Source organism: Phodopus roborovskii, unplaced genomic scaffold (genome assembly GCF_943737965.1).
Source record: "Phodopus roborovskii unplaced genomic scaffold, PHOROB, whole genome shotgun sequence".
In the NCBI taxonomy this organism is placed as follows: Eukaryota; Metazoa; Chordata; class Mammalia; order Rodentia; family Cricetidae; genus Phodopus; species Phodopus roborovskii.
The window spans coordinates 20,267,518-20,285,991 of NW_026126571.1; the positions used below are offsets into that span (position 1 = coordinate 20,267,518).

Genomic DNA, 18,474 nt, shown 5'->3' on the forward strand with positions numbered 1-18,474 from the left:
TTTAGAGCTACAAGAACAAGTACCCCTCTCTATTATGTAGAAAAGTTACAAACTTATCCTTGTCATGCAGTCAAGGGCTGAGTCAAAAGCAGAAGCAAGCTCCTCGCCTCCTCTTACTCCATGGCCGCCACTGGAATGCCTCTGTAGGCTAGGGGAGGGTCACGTTCACCTCACTGAGGAGCTGTTTCCATAACTAACCACAGGCTGCCTGCTTTCAACCCCAACTGGGATATGAGCATCAACAGAATGGGTAGAAGTGGGCGTGTGCACGCTTGCACACACAGGTGCCCACTGGAAGGGATATGCAGGACAGCAGAGGATGTTTGCAAGGACCATGGATTTGCTGATGCTGGGGGTTTTGTCATGGAAATCAGCCACATCCAGGGATGGTCTTTCTTCCTGACCCCTGGGCAGAAGAAAGACCAGAGTTTTCAGCAGCCCATTGCACCACTGGGGGGGGGTGTCTTAACTTGTAGAAATAGAGAACACCAATATGAGAATACCAAGTATATTTGGTCAAAGTTTAAATATGTTTTTGATAAAAACCCATTTTATATTAATGTTTAAACACATGTAAATTTAGATTTGAAACCTCTGTATAAAATTCCAGATTATCTCATAATGGAGCAAACTGCTCGGGTATCTTCATTTTACCTACAAAAGCCATTTATTTGTGTGGCCTATCATGTTTAAAAGGAAGTTACCTGGACCATATCTACAAGACAGAGAGTTCAGTCTTCAGGCTCTGAGCAGACAGGGCCGGGGGGGAGCACAGGAAGGAACATTAAGTCTGACTTACTAATGGGCTACTTCAAGGGAAGTAACACAGCTTGAAATTAACCATTAATAAGTTTCCTCCAGAAAAACAACCACAGGTACAAAAGCACTGATGGAAACCACGATGTGACATCACCCAGGAACTGAACTCTACAGTGTACCAAGAAGCAGCGGGACCCTTCACAGTACCACTGGGTTAGGCAGAAAGTGCCCAGACATGGCTGCCACAAACACAAGCTTCTGCTACAGCTCTGTGTGTGTGTGTGTGTGTGTGTGTGTGTGTGTGTGTGTGTGTGTGTGATTGGAGGAATCAATTGCAGTAAGGGGACTCTTGCATCCTAAGATGTGAGAACCCGAGACACATAAGGGTCTTTCAATGACATTGGAGAATGTCCTGGTAAATATTTACTGGCTAAGAAATGACAGCAGTTGCTTCTGGGAGCTGTCTGTGTGTCCTAATCATTAAAAACATCCTCTTTCAACCAAGAAAGAAATCCTCTAAGATTCCCACTTTCATGTCACTTAAAAATTTCACTGCATGTAGGTTCCCTGGAGTATTTAATTATAAGTTTAAATAAATTAACTCAGTGGGAGACTTTTCTTGTCATTCTCTAAAGAATAAAAGATTAGAAAAGTGCAGGATTTCATTATATTATTTTTTTTTGTCCTGGTTTATTTTCTTATTAGATTTCATCGGTGGCTTCAAAGCCTAAGGGACACTTGCTCGGATTCTGGTTGTTTTCATGATTTAACGCGTGGCCGTCTCATCACAGAGATTTCACTTCATATGCAGGGTTAGAAACAGCTCAAAGGAATCAATAATTTATATCTTACACACCACCTATACTTTCCACTATTAGAATTTAAAAGTGGCTTTGGAATTAGCATGGTTTAACATGACCGAACAACCACAAAACATTTACACTAACCAGTGGCTGGCTGCTGCATGCCCAGGTAACCAATTCGGCAGCTACAGGACTCCGAGGAGTCTCAGCCACCCTCGTCCTCTGCATCTGCACGTGCGCAGTTCACAACTAGATATTAAAACTCATGCTTTCTAAGCCACACCTTTCACTTATGAACACGTAAAAAAGATACATGAAAAGTGCAGGCTGCATTTCTCCTCGGTCATGCTTTTCCTCAGCAAGGTCACCTGGGAGGACTCAAAACACATCCCTAATACATTCAGCGTTCTCTACATCCCAATCAGCAAACATTAATTCTCCAACATAAACTCAAGAGGGAACAGGCAGCCACAACATAGGCTCTAACCTCAAAGTGACAAAGGCTACCAAGACACTTCCACAGAAACCCCGTCAAAGTGGGGCAGAGATTCTGATCACTTCTGAGCGAAGCTCATCACAGACATTGTGTGGTCATTTAAAAGGTATTTCATTTGCAGGTGGATGTCAGGAGCCCGATGTCCTGTCTTGAAGAGCTAATACAAAAGGCTACCTCAGGAGCACAGGACTCCATCGGCAGCTCAGGGCTTCATCCCCTTCTGGAAGGTGACCTAGGAGTTTATTGCTGACTGACCCCCATTTGGGGGTGGTCTGCCTCTGGCTCCTCCTCCTCCACATCTGCACTGTACTCTTCAAACGCATCATCATCTGCATCTGGAAGCCCCAGCAGCTACGGAGAAAGAATTGGACAAGAAAAGTAACAGCTGTAAGCATTGCCCAGACTTCAGGCACACGACCAAAGACACTGCACCCAAATTAAGCTGTTGAACACAGCCAGTGCATCCCTGAACCCAACTCCCCCCCACCCCACAGCCTTTACAAATTTCGTAGAAGACACATGGGGTCTTCATAGGTTATCAGTTTCATTGGCTGCCTCTGAGAGGCTTTCTTAAATGCCAAAGCACAGGCCCCGAAACACTGCAGTGTTGGAGAATCACGCCATGAGCAGTACTGATGTCCCTTCAAAGTGTCCCCAAATCAACCCTCGGCTTTATGTTCTCCCCCCAAACACAAGGTGTCATTTATTAACAGTAGCACATAGATAAAAATGCTAAGACAACTAGGATGTTCTGTAGCAAAGGGTTACACCTTATGGCGTGTAAGACAGAAGCTTACATATACTTAAAATTGAATTTTAAATTATTTAGTAATATGAGGCACATTAATTACATGTTTATTATGATACAAATTTCCTTAAAATTCATATGGATGCACATGGAAAAAGACTAATTAAATATAGTCACATATTGAGTTTTCTTTAAAATTTTACATTTATCTATTTTGTGTGTTTGCATGCATGTACTTGTGACACAACATGTGTCTGGTCATGGGACAATTTGCATGAATTGGTTCTCTTCTCAACATGTGAAGCCTAGAACTCAGGCCCTCAGACTTGGCCACAAGTGCTGCAACCCAGAAAGCCATCTCACTGGCCCTTTCTATTTTTGTAAACATTTAGTGTGCATGTGCACGTGCGTGCACATGCGCACTTGTGTGTGGGGGTATAAAGAGTTTCTGTAAGACTGGGATTGTGGACAACTTTTTTGCATTTCACCTTTAAAGATGTTTTTACATTTATTTTATGTATATGACTATTTTGCCAGTATGTATGTGCACTATGTGCCCACAGACACCAGAATAAAGCACCAGACCCCCTGAACTGGAATTAAGGATGGTTGTGAACTACTGTATTCGTTCTAGGAATCAAACTTGGGTCCCTTGAAAGAGCAACAAATGCTCTAAGCCATTTTTCCAGTTTCCTTTTCATCTATATTCCACAAATATTCTAAGTACGAACTACCTCCAGAGAGGGAAGATGGCTAGTCACAGGGAGGGCAGACCGTTGCTGTGCTTGCGGTTGGTTTTTAGAGGAGCTGCTGATGACACAGCAAAGGGGAAGTGTCAAGTGACAGGAACGCGGTGGTATCTGGCGCAGCGGGACTGCTGCAGCAGCGCTCAGAGCTTCAACATCAGCTCGACTGCAGCAGAAAAGGATGCAAGATCACTAACTGCAAAATGGCCAATGCATCTGTCCGTCCCTCTTAGTGAATCTGAGATAGCGTCTGGCCAGTGGAAGTGCTGGGTGCAGAGGACTCTGAGGCTCAGTGGGAAGCTGTAGTTAGCCATGACATTCCTGGGTAAGCATGATACAGCCGAGGCATGTTTGTACATACATGTATCCACAATGATTCTTCCTCACTGGACACTTGGTTACTCACCCTAACCCAGGCCATAAGTAGCTCTCAGTCGCCTCGTGGACTCAGCATGCCTTGCTGAAGTAGACCCAGAAGGCTGACGGGCACAAACCACACCTCTCCCCCTGCTCAGGTCTCCTCTCTTGCACATGAGATCAAATCACATGGTTTTAGCTCTAGAGAACCGGCCTGAAGGGAGGCGGGAAGCATCCTGGAGACAGGAAGCATCTTCCTGCTATGTGGGGCTGATCAGCCCTTGCAGTTCCAGAGTGGAGAAGAGAAGATGCCATTCACAGTGGTTTCGGATTTCTAAGGTTCCCTGGTATGGGTTCTACAAACACTGCTGGCTCTAGGAGTCCTTGCATGAGTGAGCACTCTCTGGGAGCAGGAAGAAAGGAATGCTCCCATTAGCCTCTGCATTCCAATCTTGGATTTGCACTTAGCACTCCAATGAGACAAGCAAGTCCGCCACATTTCAGAATGAATGAAAACTGTGTGTGCCTGTTGCTATCTCAAACTTTCCATGTGATTCTCAAGACACTGTGAGACTATCCAGAGTCACCTAAGACATGGCAGAGCCAGCACTCAAACTCTAGTGACTAGACTGAAGGCTCCCCACACTTACCCACCAGGCTGGCTACTGTAAAGATGCCTGTCAATGCTGTGCCTGGCACTTGGAAGTTTCCATGTTTTCTACTGGCAAATGCATGTTTTCATAAGGTAACCCCAGTGGGAAATGTATGTGACTGGTGTTTCTGTTATGACAACCTGGAAGTACATGCAGCACGGCAAGCTACCAGCGTGGAGTTCCAGAAGCATCATACAGATATGGGACAATCCAGCGCCAGTCACATGCCACGGGTGGTGGAGGGTCCAAATCAGAGGTGGATGACCAACAGCCTGGTAAAGAGCGGGAGCCCTTACCCACTTGTTCTTACGAGACAATGGAAACAGCCAAATCCCATCTGACAGGCCAGTATGTCTAAATGGTTCTTGACAGTTATAACTGTGCAATCCTAGTTCGGTGATTTTTTTTTTCAGCAGCCTGGGACTCAAACAAGTTCCTGCTCATCATGTACAGGAACACACTGGCATTGCCAGGCCTTGCTGACCACAAAACTCCCTCAGAACAGTCCACAATTACAGATTGCTAGGCCCACCAGGGCACACAGGCCTCTACTGGAAAGGAAGAACTACCAACACTTGAGGATTAAAGCTCTCAAGGCCCTGGTCACCTGTGGGACTGATTTCAGGCCCTGTGGTCAAAGGTGCAAATCACTTGGAGGATGTGGCTGGCTGTGGCACCCTGAAAGGGCACACATCAGGTAATTTGGGTTGGTGTTTTATGCTGGAAGAGAAGGCGTATGTGGCTTCTAGAGCATCCTGGATCAGCCTCGGCTTTGATGTGTATAGTAAGCCCTTGGTGCTTCAGGCATCCCTTCTTCCAAGGGAGAATCAGCGTGTCCCACACATAACTGTGTCTCTGGGTCAACAAGAACACTATCTACAATGCAGATCCTGACTCAATGAGCCCAAGGGATCCCTGCATTTCTAATTTGCTCTAAGGGGGCTCAGAAGCCCTACAATAGGCAGCAAGACTGGCTAAAGCATTTGGAGGATTTGAAACTGTTTATCCTAAAACTCGTGCTGAGTTTCAATAAGTCTTTTCTATATTAGGATGGAGAGGTAGTTGCAAGATGAGGTAGGAGTCAAATGGGTAAGAGTGGCAGATGCACTGTTATAGGGGACATTGTCCTTCCTAAACCTGACAAGGGATTTTTGTTGTTGTTTGTTTGATTTTGGTTTGTTGAGACAGGTTTTCTCTGTATAGCCTGACTGTTCTGGAATTTGCTCTATTAGACCTGTTTCTGCCTCCTGAATATTGGTATTGAAGTCAGGCACTACCACAGCCTGACTAAAAAATGACGAGGTTTGAATGTCCACAATATGAGCAGAAAACAAAAGATATGGAAGAGTTAAATTTCTAATATTTATTGTCATTCATTCATATCTACATGGGCAATGTTTTCCTTAGACTTTCTGTCACACTCAGGCAAGCTCAGCACCAGTAGGTTCCTGCATCTCTTCAAGGCTACTAACCAGATGGTAGGAGCAGAAGCAAAAATTGCACTGGTCAGGGTCATGAAGGATTTTCTTGTGTGGAAATCCTGGCTCCCTGGACCACTGGCTGCAACCTAAAAACACTAGCCTCCCTCAGGCCCATGTCCATACTCAAGAGTGTTCTTCTGGTAGGAGCTTTTTCTTGAGAAAAGAAACAGGAACTAATGCCAGGCTGGGCTGTCACGGTAACATCAGCCAAAACAGCATTCACCACTGCCACAGGCACAGCTACAGCACCAACCTCCATGAAGGAGAGAGGGGAGGAAGGGAAGCGATCCTTCATGCTCGTGTAACATGGGGGAGAATCTGGCACAGGAAGGCCACCTCTCCTCTCCTGCTCTGCTTGTTTACCAGCAGTCAAATCCGACATTCGCCATCAAATAAAACAGTCACAAGTGGCGGCCACAGTCACCAGTAGTGAGGACCGATATCACTGGCCCACTATCTAGGTCTACGTGCGATGGCCAGCGAGTGTCACCTGAGAGTCACTTAAGACAGAAAAATGACAGTCCACATTTGCTGGCAGACTCTGAAGTCATTACCAGAGCAGTGCTACAGTGAGTGGCAATGTCACTTGCATTCATGTGCTACCTGATGTGCTAATAGTGAGGAGGAAAGAATCGGGCCGGATGCCCTCCTTCATGAGGCTGGGGGCTCCTCCAATGGAGAGAAATAGGGGTCGCTTGAGGGGAAAAGATGGACAGTTGCATTGGTGACCACATCCCTATCCCAGGGCAGCTGCACTTTGACAGTCCGCTTTAGACATCCCCCATGGACCCACAGGACAGTGACATAAAAGCTGGCCTGGTTTTAAAGATGGGAACACAGAGGTTAAGAAAACTGCAGGAAGCCACATAGCAAGGGATAGGGCAGTCTATCCTACCTGGGGTATTTCTGAGGACCCACAGGGGTCAGCTCTCCTCCTGCTCATTGTGTCTAGCAGAATCTCTGTAGGGAAAGCACCGCCTGGTGTCCCGACCCTCAGCGAGTCCCTCCCTAACTTCCAGCATTTCTGACACATGTAAGTAATGCAGCTTTTTAAAAGTATATACTTTCGGATTATGTGTCTGTGATAGAAAACTTACAGAATAGAGAAAAGAAGAAAATAAAAATCACCCACCATCTGGAAGCTCTTCAGCACATGCCTCCTAGTGGACATTTATTTCTCTATCTCCTTTACAGCCTGTCACCTACCATGTATGGATTTGGTCTTCGGTGAGTTTATTACTTTGCAAAATCTAGTGTTGATAATCTTTTTCTTGACCCCTCCATTACCTTTGAAAAGTCCTTACCTAGCCATATATTTTGGTTAAATGTGTTGAGATCACTTAGCAAAACAAACAAACATTTTTTTTCACTACCAAACCCCTAGATTCACCACATCTAGACCTTACTGTCTCTTTGTACCCACGTTTTGTGTGGTGTCTTCATCCTGTACACACTGACAGTATCATCTGGTTTGGTGCCCACTATGCACAGACATCACCCCCAGCCAAACTGTGCCATTTAATCTTCACTGCTGTTGTTGCTGTGAAGATTAAACAGCTTGGACCTTCATTACGTGTCCTTACCTACAAACGGAGAACCCGAGAAACAGGTTAAATTGAGTAATGCGCTCAGCCAGCAAGGGTCTGGAGTCTGAACCCAAGGAGCCTGCACAAGCAGGTTGAAATACATGAGACAAACAACCTCTCCGGAATATTCCCCCCACAACCCACAGAGTGGAATGAGTGGACAGGGAGAGGGCGCCTCTGCTGGCTCTCTGCCCAGCATCTCACAGGATGCCGGATCCAACACAGGCCCTGCTTTTACCCTGGCTTCCCCACGTTCTGTGGACATTGCTGCTCCTAATCAGTGTTCAGATGACAAAAGCCAAGCATGCTTTGCTGTCCTTTACAAGGCTCTGGCTAGAAATGACTAGTACACTTTGTGGGAAATATGATGAATTGGGGGGGGGGGAAGAATAGGATGGCAGAAAGGAGAAAAAAAAGAATGAAGAGTAACCTTTTCTTCGGAGCTCCAATGGCGCTTTAGTGTGTGTGATTTCAGTGTGTGGAGTGAGGCTCTGTGGTACTTTAGAGCAGGGAGCGCCTGTGAGAGGAAGGAAGGACAGTCCACAGACACAGCTCCAGGCGTGCCTTGAGGTGATTCTGCTCCTCAGGCCACGGCTGCCTTGTGACCAGCTTTAGCAAGGTCAAGCAAACAGGGGCTGGCTGAGGCCCTTGGGACAGCGGAAGGCTACCGAGAGACGAGGCCTTCTCTCCGCGGAGAGATTGCACAGAGCAGTGGCAGGTGACCTTGTGAAAACAACCATGGCCGGAGGGGTGCACACTGCCATTTTAAAGTCCCACATGTGCACCCTACAATGCAGTATCTCAAGGCACAGGGGAAAGCGTTATTTTGGGGGATGCCAGCACGCAGGGCAGATGCAGGGGGAAGGCAGCACGGGCTTCCTGGCTCACAATCCCTCCAAACTGGAGAAAATCTTCTCCGCTGGGCACTCTCAACTAGGACAGCAGCAGCCAGACCCTGCCTGTCCCATCTTTCTAAGCCCAAAGCTCTATACAGAGGTGAACGCAGGGAGACAAAAAAGCAGGTTTCCCCACTGACTCCCCAGGCTGCATTCTACCAGCACCAGGCCCCTGCGTTTCCCCCTGCAGCTCTCCCAGCCCCAGTCTGCCACTGCGAATTTCCTTCACTGCACGCCCAGGAAACCCAGATCCCACCTTTCTCTCGTTTTCTCACACTCTACTTCACTCCAGCAGCGAGGCCAGCTGGGCCTACTTTCCAGGCATCTCCCGCATCCCAGGCTCTCGGTCCACTCTTGCTCTTTTTGAGCTGGCCTCACATCTGCCTGGAAGATGGCGCTGGTTCTCGCTGCTGACGGTCAGTCTGAGCACTCTAGTGAGAGGGAAACTCTCAAAACAGGACATCATCATGGCCCACCTGCCCTAATCTCTTCCAGCTCTCCATGACCGGTAAAGCCAAGTCCTTCCACACCTATGAGACCGGATGTCCTTCTGGACTCCCCTCTCACTGCGCTCTGGTCCCCGACTCCAAACCTCTGTAGCTACATAGATACCTCCTATATCAGGCACATGGGCAATCTCCTGCCCTTAGGCTGTCAGACCTGCTAGTCTTTGTGCCTGGACACCTCAGCCCATCCTCATTGGCTCTCCTTATGATCATTGCTGACTCCAAAATAGCCTTCTCACTGAAGACTCCTAGATCTCTCCCAATAATTTCAGGGTAACACTTCTTACCCCCATTCTTGGTTGACTTCCTGCCTACTTGGCACCTGCTGTGGACACACTGGGTTGTACTTGCTTACCTTGTCTTCTCCTAGGAGATCACAAACTCTTTTTGGCCTCTGGTGTCCACCACCTGATCCCTGTGCTAGGACCAGAGCAGGAAATGGTTCCAATGGCTTGGTGGTCATTCACCACACGCTGACAGCAGACCCGAATGGGACACATGGGCCCTTTAAAGCCAAAGGGGCTCAGAAAATTAGCAAGGAAAATAATAGAAGGCCAGATGAATAGCTGGAATAAGAGAATGTGATGAAAGCCACTGAAATTCCATTTCTCATAATGGTCGACTGAGTAATTTAGAGCCAATGCTTCTACTGAGAACAGCTAAGACATTTTCAAGCATTTCATATGGAAATAGCCTCTTCTGTAGGGTGAGGACTTGGAAGCCAAAGAGGTTTGCCTAATCTGACTGGGAAAGCAAGAAAGTATATTGTATTTTTAGACTGTTCTAAGAACTATGAAGAAGGGAGTCAAAGCCGAGGGCCCTCTCTGGGAACAGACTTCAGCAGGGTCCCCACTTTAGCCTGGAGCCACCCCAACTCTTGCAAAGGCCCACACTCCTGGAACAAAGATGAGCTAAAGAGACAAGATCTGCAGCCCGTCTTTATGTCACCTAGAGTGCCTGGGAAACTGCAAATCAAGAACCGCAGGCTGACAGGGCTCTCAAGTCCCGGCAGGGCCAACAAAAGTCCTTTCTGGAAGGTACTGTCATCTTGGGCCTCAATTTATTCCTAACCACGAACCTGCATTTAGAAAATGCCACACACAACCGCTGGATACCACCAGTGCCAGCCAGGAGGCATGGAAGACTCCAAACGCTTACTAACCTTGAGATGTCAGAAATGCTGTTATGCAACCGACCTCCCTGGACCAGAAAACAAGCTTGAAATGTTTGGTAGAGAAGTAGAAACAGACATTCCACAGCACAGTACCGATTGCATGGAATATATTCACAGTGGGCAGGGAAGCACACTAGGGCATATCATGATGTTATGGATAGCTCTGGGAGAGAGAGGGAAGAAAGGAATCACCAAGCTAAGGATGCACGGTCAGTCACTTCATGCGGCATTAGCTATGAGGGATGCAGACCACCAGGAGGCAAGTTTTATGCAAGTACTTTTGAGAATGGAGACAAGTAAAGAGTCAATATCCAACGCCACCCTTTCCCACAGGCACAAATGTGGACAAGCTTTATCTAGATTTCCGGTCATGTCCCTGATGCAAGCACCACTAGGAGAAAACCAACCAGCTAAAAACCACACTACTTCCAGGAGGATTTGGAGTTTGCTGGGTGAGAAATGGATTACTTCATTGTGTAGAAAAGGCCCTGCTTGCTTTCACCCTGCCAGTACCTCTCAACTCAAGTGATGCTAGAAATAGCCACCATTCCCGCACCAAACAGCCTGTCACATCCCACCTCGGCCGCTGTCTTTATACTGCAGGGCCCAGCAGACAAGAGAAAAACAGTCACCCTGGGTTTGCCCCCTTTCCCACCATCTCTGCTATGGAGGTGCCGTTACGGGGTTACAGGGCGGCTTCAGAAGCCAGGCAGGCAGCACCTACAGGTCTGAAGGACTTGAAGACTTTTTCCAAGACTTCATGGAGCGTCTTCTTGCCGCACGACGAGATGTAATCCTGTGCTAGCTGCAAGAAGGGCAGGCAGTCTTCGCTCTCACTCCACACGTGCTGCGGCCCCGCAAGGGCAAGGAAGAAACGGAGAACACACGCCATTACTCTAGAGTTCTAAAGAATCACGCATGCACAGTCAGCCTGTTACAGAGTGAAACCCACCCACTCGTTCTTCATTTCTTTGCAGGGTAAGGGATCAGAAAACGTCCAGTCCATAGGACGCTCTCAAGCTTCCTGTTCCCAGTCCTAGCTGCTCTGTTTGCCATCTGCTCCCAGGTAACTAGAGAGCAGGAGGCAGACATCACCCCGGCTCACTGTCTCCAACAGGTGCATGGGGGTCATTTTAAAAGAGGAGGGAGGAGAAACCAGAGCCTTGGCCTTCAAATTTCTTTACTTTGCCTTCAGCTACAGCTGAAGAATTAATTAACCATAGTTAGTAATCATGAATTTGGAACAAGGTGTTCCCTCTGCAGGGGTGTTGAAAGGGGGTGCTGGTAAATTTCTTCAGAATGGAACAAACTTGTGAGAAATTGAAACGTCAGCACCAAGTCACTGGGAAGCCAGTTGTCCCTCAGGGCGCATTAGGTGGGCATCCTACCCGAGTTATCACCGAGTCAGCCTAGTGCATGTGGAGAGCAGCCTGCATTTAGGTTTAATGTTGTTCCTGGGGCTGGGGAACATTTCTCTATGTGAGGAAATCCATCTTAGCATGTCTTTAAAACTAAAGCGAGTTTTCCCCATAATGGTCAAAGATCTAGAATAAGCTGGAGAAACAGGCTGGTGAGGTCTGGATGGAGAAGCCCTATTTCTGCAGGGCCAACCAGCCAGGGACACAGGATAGCCCAAGGGTCTGACTCGAGGGTGTCAACCATGTTTGGTGGACTGGAGGAGATGCCGAGGCTAGGCAGTAAGAGACAAGACCTAGTTAGAGAAGGGACCGAAGGGGTCCACGCAACACCCACCACCTGCCTGCTCCTAATTCATGTACATAAGCAGGGCGTCACCCTAGGAAGTCCAGTTTGCCACCCCATGAGTGTATCTCATCACCCTCTTCCTCACTGCAGGAGCTGTGGAGTCTTCTGACACAGCTGGGGTCTAAGTGGGGACATGACAACACCATTTACTAACTGCTAATCATCTTATATCTACTGTCTTTAAAAATAAAAAAGATTTCATTTATTTAAACTTTTTCTTTCCAAAACCTAAGGTATCTAGCAGTGTTGGAATATAAGACGAGATGACCTGAGCCATAAGTATGAAGTGTGTTTATGTGTGTGTGTGTGGGGGGGGAGTGGACAAAAGAAAAATAATAACAAGGAAAGAAACATAAAACCAAGGGTGATGAGAGACAGCAAGCAGTCAGGCTAGAGGGCAGAGACTGCGAGCAGGGTCTGAAGTTCTTTCATACAAAGACAAATGGGTGGGTGGCTGAAGCCCAGAGTCCTGGGAAAACGTTTCAGGCACATATAACCGAGCACCACCCTAGCCAGGGAAAAACTCCAGCAGGGACCGGAGAAGCTGGCCGCAGCCGTAGAAATAGCTCAGCTGGGAGTGTCAGACGGAAGAATCCTAGCTGCTCCCGGGTACAGCCGGTGCTTGGAGCCCATGGGTCCAGTGGGCTGTAGGCCTCCTGGGATGGCAGAAGATGCCAAGGAGGAGGCCAGAAGTGAAATGGAGCAGGGGTTCTCAAGCTTTGGAAGCTTGTTACAGTGCACATTTCCAGGCCCACCTCCCAGCGTGTCTGACAGGAGGTGGGCTGCATTTCACTATTTTTTATGGAGAACTCAGGCAGTTCCAATACTGACCACAGCCATAAGCTGCAGTGAAGTTGGTCCATAACCCACACCCCAAGTGGCCTGCCTCTCCCACAGCAAATGCCCGATGTGAACACTGTGTCATCACAGGCCATCTGTGGTGCCACCACCACACTATGGATCTTCTTCCTGTTACATCCGGCCTGACCTCACCCAGCTGAGACAGCACAAGCAGTCACCCTCAACAGGAAGGGAGCATGTTCCACTTTCTATATAGAGATGACAGGCCCTGGTCATCAAAACCTGACATTAGATCAGCAAGATAACTCAATCCTGCTGAGTTCTTCTTGTCCTGGGAGGGGTTGAGAGGGATGCCACTAGACTTTCTGCTATGAGCTCATGAGGTCAAGACAGTTTGGAGCACACCCCTGACTTTCTGAACACCTGTGCCCTGAACTTTCTCATTGTCATGTAACCAGCCTCCTGTAGTCAGTCACAGGTTCTGAGCCAGGTGTGTGTGACCTAACTAGGGCGGGGATTATCGGAAGGGGAAACAGCATCTGTACTGAACATGCACATTTGTCTGGCATTGTTCCTGAAGAGTATAGAACAATGCACTCCCACTTCACATTCCCACTATTCTGAGCATCCTGAGGAAGACAGTTAAGGCATACAGGGAAATGTGTGTAGGTTTTGTGTAAATGTGTCATTTCACATAACAGCTCTGAGCAGCCTCAGATTTGGGAATCTGAGATAGGTCCTAAAACCAATTTCCCCATGGATGATCTAATATTCGATTCTTGCTCTTTTGGGGGGAGGGGGATGAGGGTGTTGGGTTTTGTTTTTTAGACAGGGTTTCTCTGTGTAACAGCCTTAGTTGTCCTGGAACTTGCTTCTGGCTCTAGTTTTAATTGGTATTCCTTAATCTAAACTGATGTCTGTCCTCAGAGCAGGCAGGACACAAAACCCACGAGCCACCTTGTGACACCAAACTACTTGCACACATAGCATGGTTAGCCAAAACTAAGGCAGCCTTGCGTTGGGGAAGAAACTGAGGCTCAAAAGCTTAAGTAACTGGGCAGCAGAAGGCATAGGGCACCCCACAGAGTTTCTGCATGCACACCCTCAACTGACTCTGTGCAAGCTGCTTAACCGGGTCTTAGCTCAGCCATAGTCAGTCACTGACGACAGTTATACCAGAAGGGATCTGAAGATCATAGGTGTCGGCCTGCAAACGGCCTATCTAGCAGATAATCAGTAACTGCTTGCTCCCCATTGTTTGGACTCATAACACCCCAACTTTACCCTCTTTATGATTAGCTGAATATACAAGTGGCTTTGATCTTCCTTGAAATAACTCTGTGAATCAGGCAGTGCTACTGTGCATATGACTCCTCATACAGTGCTCACAGTGCTAATGGCTTATCGTATGGTCATCCTACTCTGTGAACGGGGAAACCAAAAGTAGCAGGGAAAGAGAAGCTTTTTTTCCTTCACACTGTCACAGAATCACAATGCAGTTCCATTTAAATACACCGAAGAGACGTGCTCACACGTTAGAGCTATGTAGACATACACTTAAGAATTGGCCACAGAGTCCCTCCGTGAGTACTGTTTCTTTAATAATGTGACTTCTTTTTGCTTGGGTTTGAGGGGTGGGGGATGAGACTGCAATAAACATGGACCCAAATGTGTTTCTGATGGGTTGTCAGAAAAGCTGGCACCGCTAGGTAAACAGGGCCCTCCATACAATCAGTGACCTTTTTAAAGGTACCATCTACCATTCTTTTATTATTATTATTATTATTTTATGTACATTGGTATTTTGCTCACATGTGTGTCAGACACTGGAGTTACAGACAGTTGTGAGCTGCCATGTGGGTGCTGGGATTTGAACCCAGGTCCTCTGGAAGAGTAGTCAGTGCTCTTAACTGCTGAGCCATCTCTCCAGCCCCCCACAATCAGTAATTTCTAATCTAGGTGAAAGTGGGCACTCCTCAATTAGTGGACAAGGGAGGGGAGCAGCCAACTGGATACACACCTGCATAGTTGCTCATGCGCATGCACGCGCGCACTCATGTGCGAGCGTGCGCGCGCACACACACAAGCTTACACACACACACACACACACATGCTCACACACACACACACACATGCTCACACACACACACACACACACACACACACACACAGAGTTCTGTCCACCTGGCACCTGAATGGCTGTCTGCCCACATTCCCCTTCTCAGGCCCGATAGCTATCAAGACCTTCTGAGTTGGTAGAAGAGGGTACATTGGCAAGTGGCCTGTGAAATGAGAAGACAACAACGAGCTGCCCAGGGGTGTGGCAATGAAAAGCATCTCTGTCCTTGGGCCTCTGGAGCTACCACAGGCCATTCTTCAGTGAGGGCTATCAGAGTCTCTTACACACTAAGCCTCAGTTTCTTCACCTATAAAATGGGTCTAACATCTACCTCATAGAAAATGTGTGAGGCCCAATAAGAAGTCATCTTTTAGGAATGAGCAGATGGATCAGTGGGTAAAGTGCTTGCTGCACAAGCACAAGGAACTGAGTTCAGATCTCCAGTACCCATGTAAAAACTTATAACCTTAGCAGTGAAGAGTAAGATACCCAGGTCTCACTGCCCTGAGGCAGGAAGTGCCTGTGTTATAGGAATTTAGAAATGCCAGGAGACAGGTCATGTAAAGGCCTGAGGACACCCCACACACCTCTGCCTTCTGAGTGCTGGGCTTACCACCACCACGCCCAGCTCCAGATCATAATTTAGACACTTTAGAGAGACGCTGGTGGACAAAACATGTGAGGGCCCATCCCCAAGTGCCTTTGTAATTACAGAGGGAACGAGAGGGGACTGCATACACTTTCCCCAGGATGCTGGGACAACCCTGACGATCTGGACCCCGGAAGTGGGGAGAGAGGGTAGGAGGGCTTTAGAACTGGGGCCAGGCCCTATCATAAGGATGGCAGTAACTTTCACAGTGATCACGGTAAGCAGGCTTCCAGATAAGAGCACTGAGCATAAGCAGATGTGCTCTCCAGTAGCCCTGCCAGGCACTGACTACAGGGTGTCCCTGGAAGTGACGTAACAGGAGCTCACAGCTGTCTGAGTGGCAGAGCGGGCTGCGTGTTGTCTCCAAGCCCACAGGCAGAAGTGCGAGTTTGAGTGTCTGAGCAGAAGCAGGGCTGACACATGACTTCTGAGCTAGCTAAACGTCCTGACAGCCACAAGGCCATTTGTATGTTGGATAGCCCTGACCCGGGGAAGACCAAACCCTTACAAGTGTTTGTAAGTTTTTCAATGATCTGAAATGCTGTACGTGGAGAGATGCTACGTAACATTCTTACTGTTACCAAAATCTTCAAATAGCAGAGATACCACTTAATTCAAATTTCTTCAAATGCTTTAACAGAAAAATGACAAGACCCAAGAGGTAGGTACTTATCACACCCAGCCCGGTATGGGTTAGAGGAACAATATGTCTAAGAAAACACCTGTGGTTGGCAACTTGTCCCCAGAAACTTTGAGAAAGTGCTAGTGCCCAAGGAATTATCTTCTCTCTTCCTCATCCCCTCCTTCAGAGGGTCAGCCAACACTTTGCTCATGTTAAGAACATGATATGCGCTTACGTGAATCAACAACTTATCTGACTCCACAGTGAACACCCTTCTGTGGTGAGGGATTATTTTTGAAGAGAGTCTCAGGATCCTAGGTTGACTTGGAACTCTCTAGGTAGCTTTCAGAGACCTTGGATTTCCACCCTCTGCTTCCACCTTCTAAGTGTGGGGATCACCCCCCACGTGCACCCCACCTCTGCTTGTGCAGTGCTGGGGATCCAACCCAGGGCTTTACACAAGCTACATAAGAACTCTACAACTGAGCTACAGCCTCAGTTCCAGGTAAGGCTTTTAACCAAAGCGTGTGTTGAACACCTGGTCTCTAAACTTTAAATTTGTAGGACACGTTGTGCATCAGACTACTAGATATGCCTAAACGATCGCCAGAGAACTGGTACTAGGAAACTAATTTTGTAGATAGGCAACTTAAGAGAAGACAAGGGGACAGAACTCCAATCTAGGTGCCACCCAAAGCCAGGAGCATACTGGTCAGGTGTGCACCAGCCTACACTTGTCCGGGTTTGAGAAAGTTCTCCCTGTTTTGACTGTGAACTATTCTATAGGTGAGATTTATGATTTATTTTTTATTTTTGAGATAGGGTCTCACGGATCCTAGGCTGAACTTCCCAAGGATGAGGTGCACCGGGCACGTGGTCCATGCCCAGCTTTGTCACTCCACCTGATGAGCCAAGCCAGTTAATGCACCGCCCCATCTTTCTCGGCAGAAGCAGCAGCAGCAGCGCCTGCTCCAGCCTCAGGCCAGCGACCACAAGATAACCCTCATTCCCAGCTGCCTCCATCTTACATTTGGGGACTATTATTTATAGTGCTTACAAACACTCCATGGCGCGCCTTCCCCGCCTTCCCCGCCCTGCCTCCACGCTTCTCATCACAACCGCGTGCTCTCTGCATCCCCTTCCTAAACTGCCAGAGCCAGGATCACCAGTGGGCGAGACACAGGCTGAAGGTTTGGCCATCATAGTTCTGGTCCCGGTCCTTCTGGGCGGGATGTGTGGGTTCTTCCTCTGAAAAGCTGAAAGGCCTCGGTGGGGCCACAGCAGCCTCATGGCTGGGCAGAACCTGCACAAGGGACACACACTTGCTAGCTACCCATTGAGGAGCTAGGGAAGCGTGGGACCGAGGATAGGCGTGCCCCCCACCCCTCATGAGCGCGAGCGCGTGTGTGCACGCGCAAACATTTTCAAGCTTCAGGGCGTAAATCCGCAAATAGGGTTCAAAAGATCTAGCACTGCGGGTGTAGACAGAGGCTTTGTGTCCTTCCGAGGGATTCGCAGCCTGGGGCTGGGGCCCTTCCGGGAGGGGCGGCTTCAGAGTTGTGTCTGAGATCCCGAGGGAAAAGGACACCTCCCCGGACTGGACTTTGGATATAGACGCAGGGGCTATGCGCCCCGCCCGGCGGATGCCACACAGAGACTCCCTGGGGATGCTCCGAGCCACGCGTCGGGCACAGGGTGGTCCGGGAGGTCGCCACACATCGGCTCCGCGGCCCCGGGCACCCTGTCGCTGTCACTCCGCCCCACCCGACTTCCCTGGAGGGGCTCGGGCGCAGCGGAACTCGCTTTCCCCAGGTACTCACAAAACTGTCACCGCAGCCGTTGTCGGGACACAACACGTAGAAGGATACACCCGGGTCGGCATAGAAGTCCATCCTGCGCTCGGTCTCTTCGGCGGCGATGAGCTCGAAGGGCGTGCTGGAACACCACTTCTCCGCGACATCTGCCAGCTGCTGGAAGTCCATGGCGGCGCCGCCCGCGCCTCCTCCGGGGCTCGCGGCTCCCGGGTCTGTTTACACCGCCCGCTCCGCCTCCGCCCCGCCCCTGCCCCCACCCCTGCCGCCCGTCTTGAAAGGAACCCAAGCACCCGGGGGCCCCGCCAGCCCCGGGCCGCCCCGACTCGTGACGTCACGAGCCCTGGCCAATCCTCGGAGCCAGACCCGGCGCGGCCCCGAGCCTGGTGACGTCAGGACGTGGGCGGGGCGACCGTTTCGGCAGGTGGTGGCGGCGTGGGGCGGGGCTGGCTCTGGACCCTCGGTATGGAGCTAGTGTGGTAGGTAGGCTTGCTCCGGAATCC

At 48.9% G+C, this 18,474-nt stretch overlaps 1 protein-coding gene across 1 annotated transcript; it reads right to left on the reverse strand.

Annotated features, from left to right (window-relative positions):
* Nucleotides 1-1,429: 1,429 nt before the first annotated feature.
* Nucleotides 1,430-18,230, reverse strand: Mturn (maturin, neural progenitor differentiation regulator homolog). Its single transcript, XM_051202952.1, has 3 exons — nt 17,981-18,230; nt 10,930-11,052; nt 1,430-2,409 (listed from the first exon to the last, which is right to left on the reverse strand). Exons 1-3 carry the CDS (start codon nt 18,140-18,142, stop codon nt 2,299-2,301), a joined length of 396 nt encoding a protein of 131 aa, XP_051058909.1. The 5' UTR covers nt 18,143-18,230; the 3' UTR covers nt 1,430-2,298.
* Nucleotides 18,231-18,474: the final 244 nt, after the last annotated feature.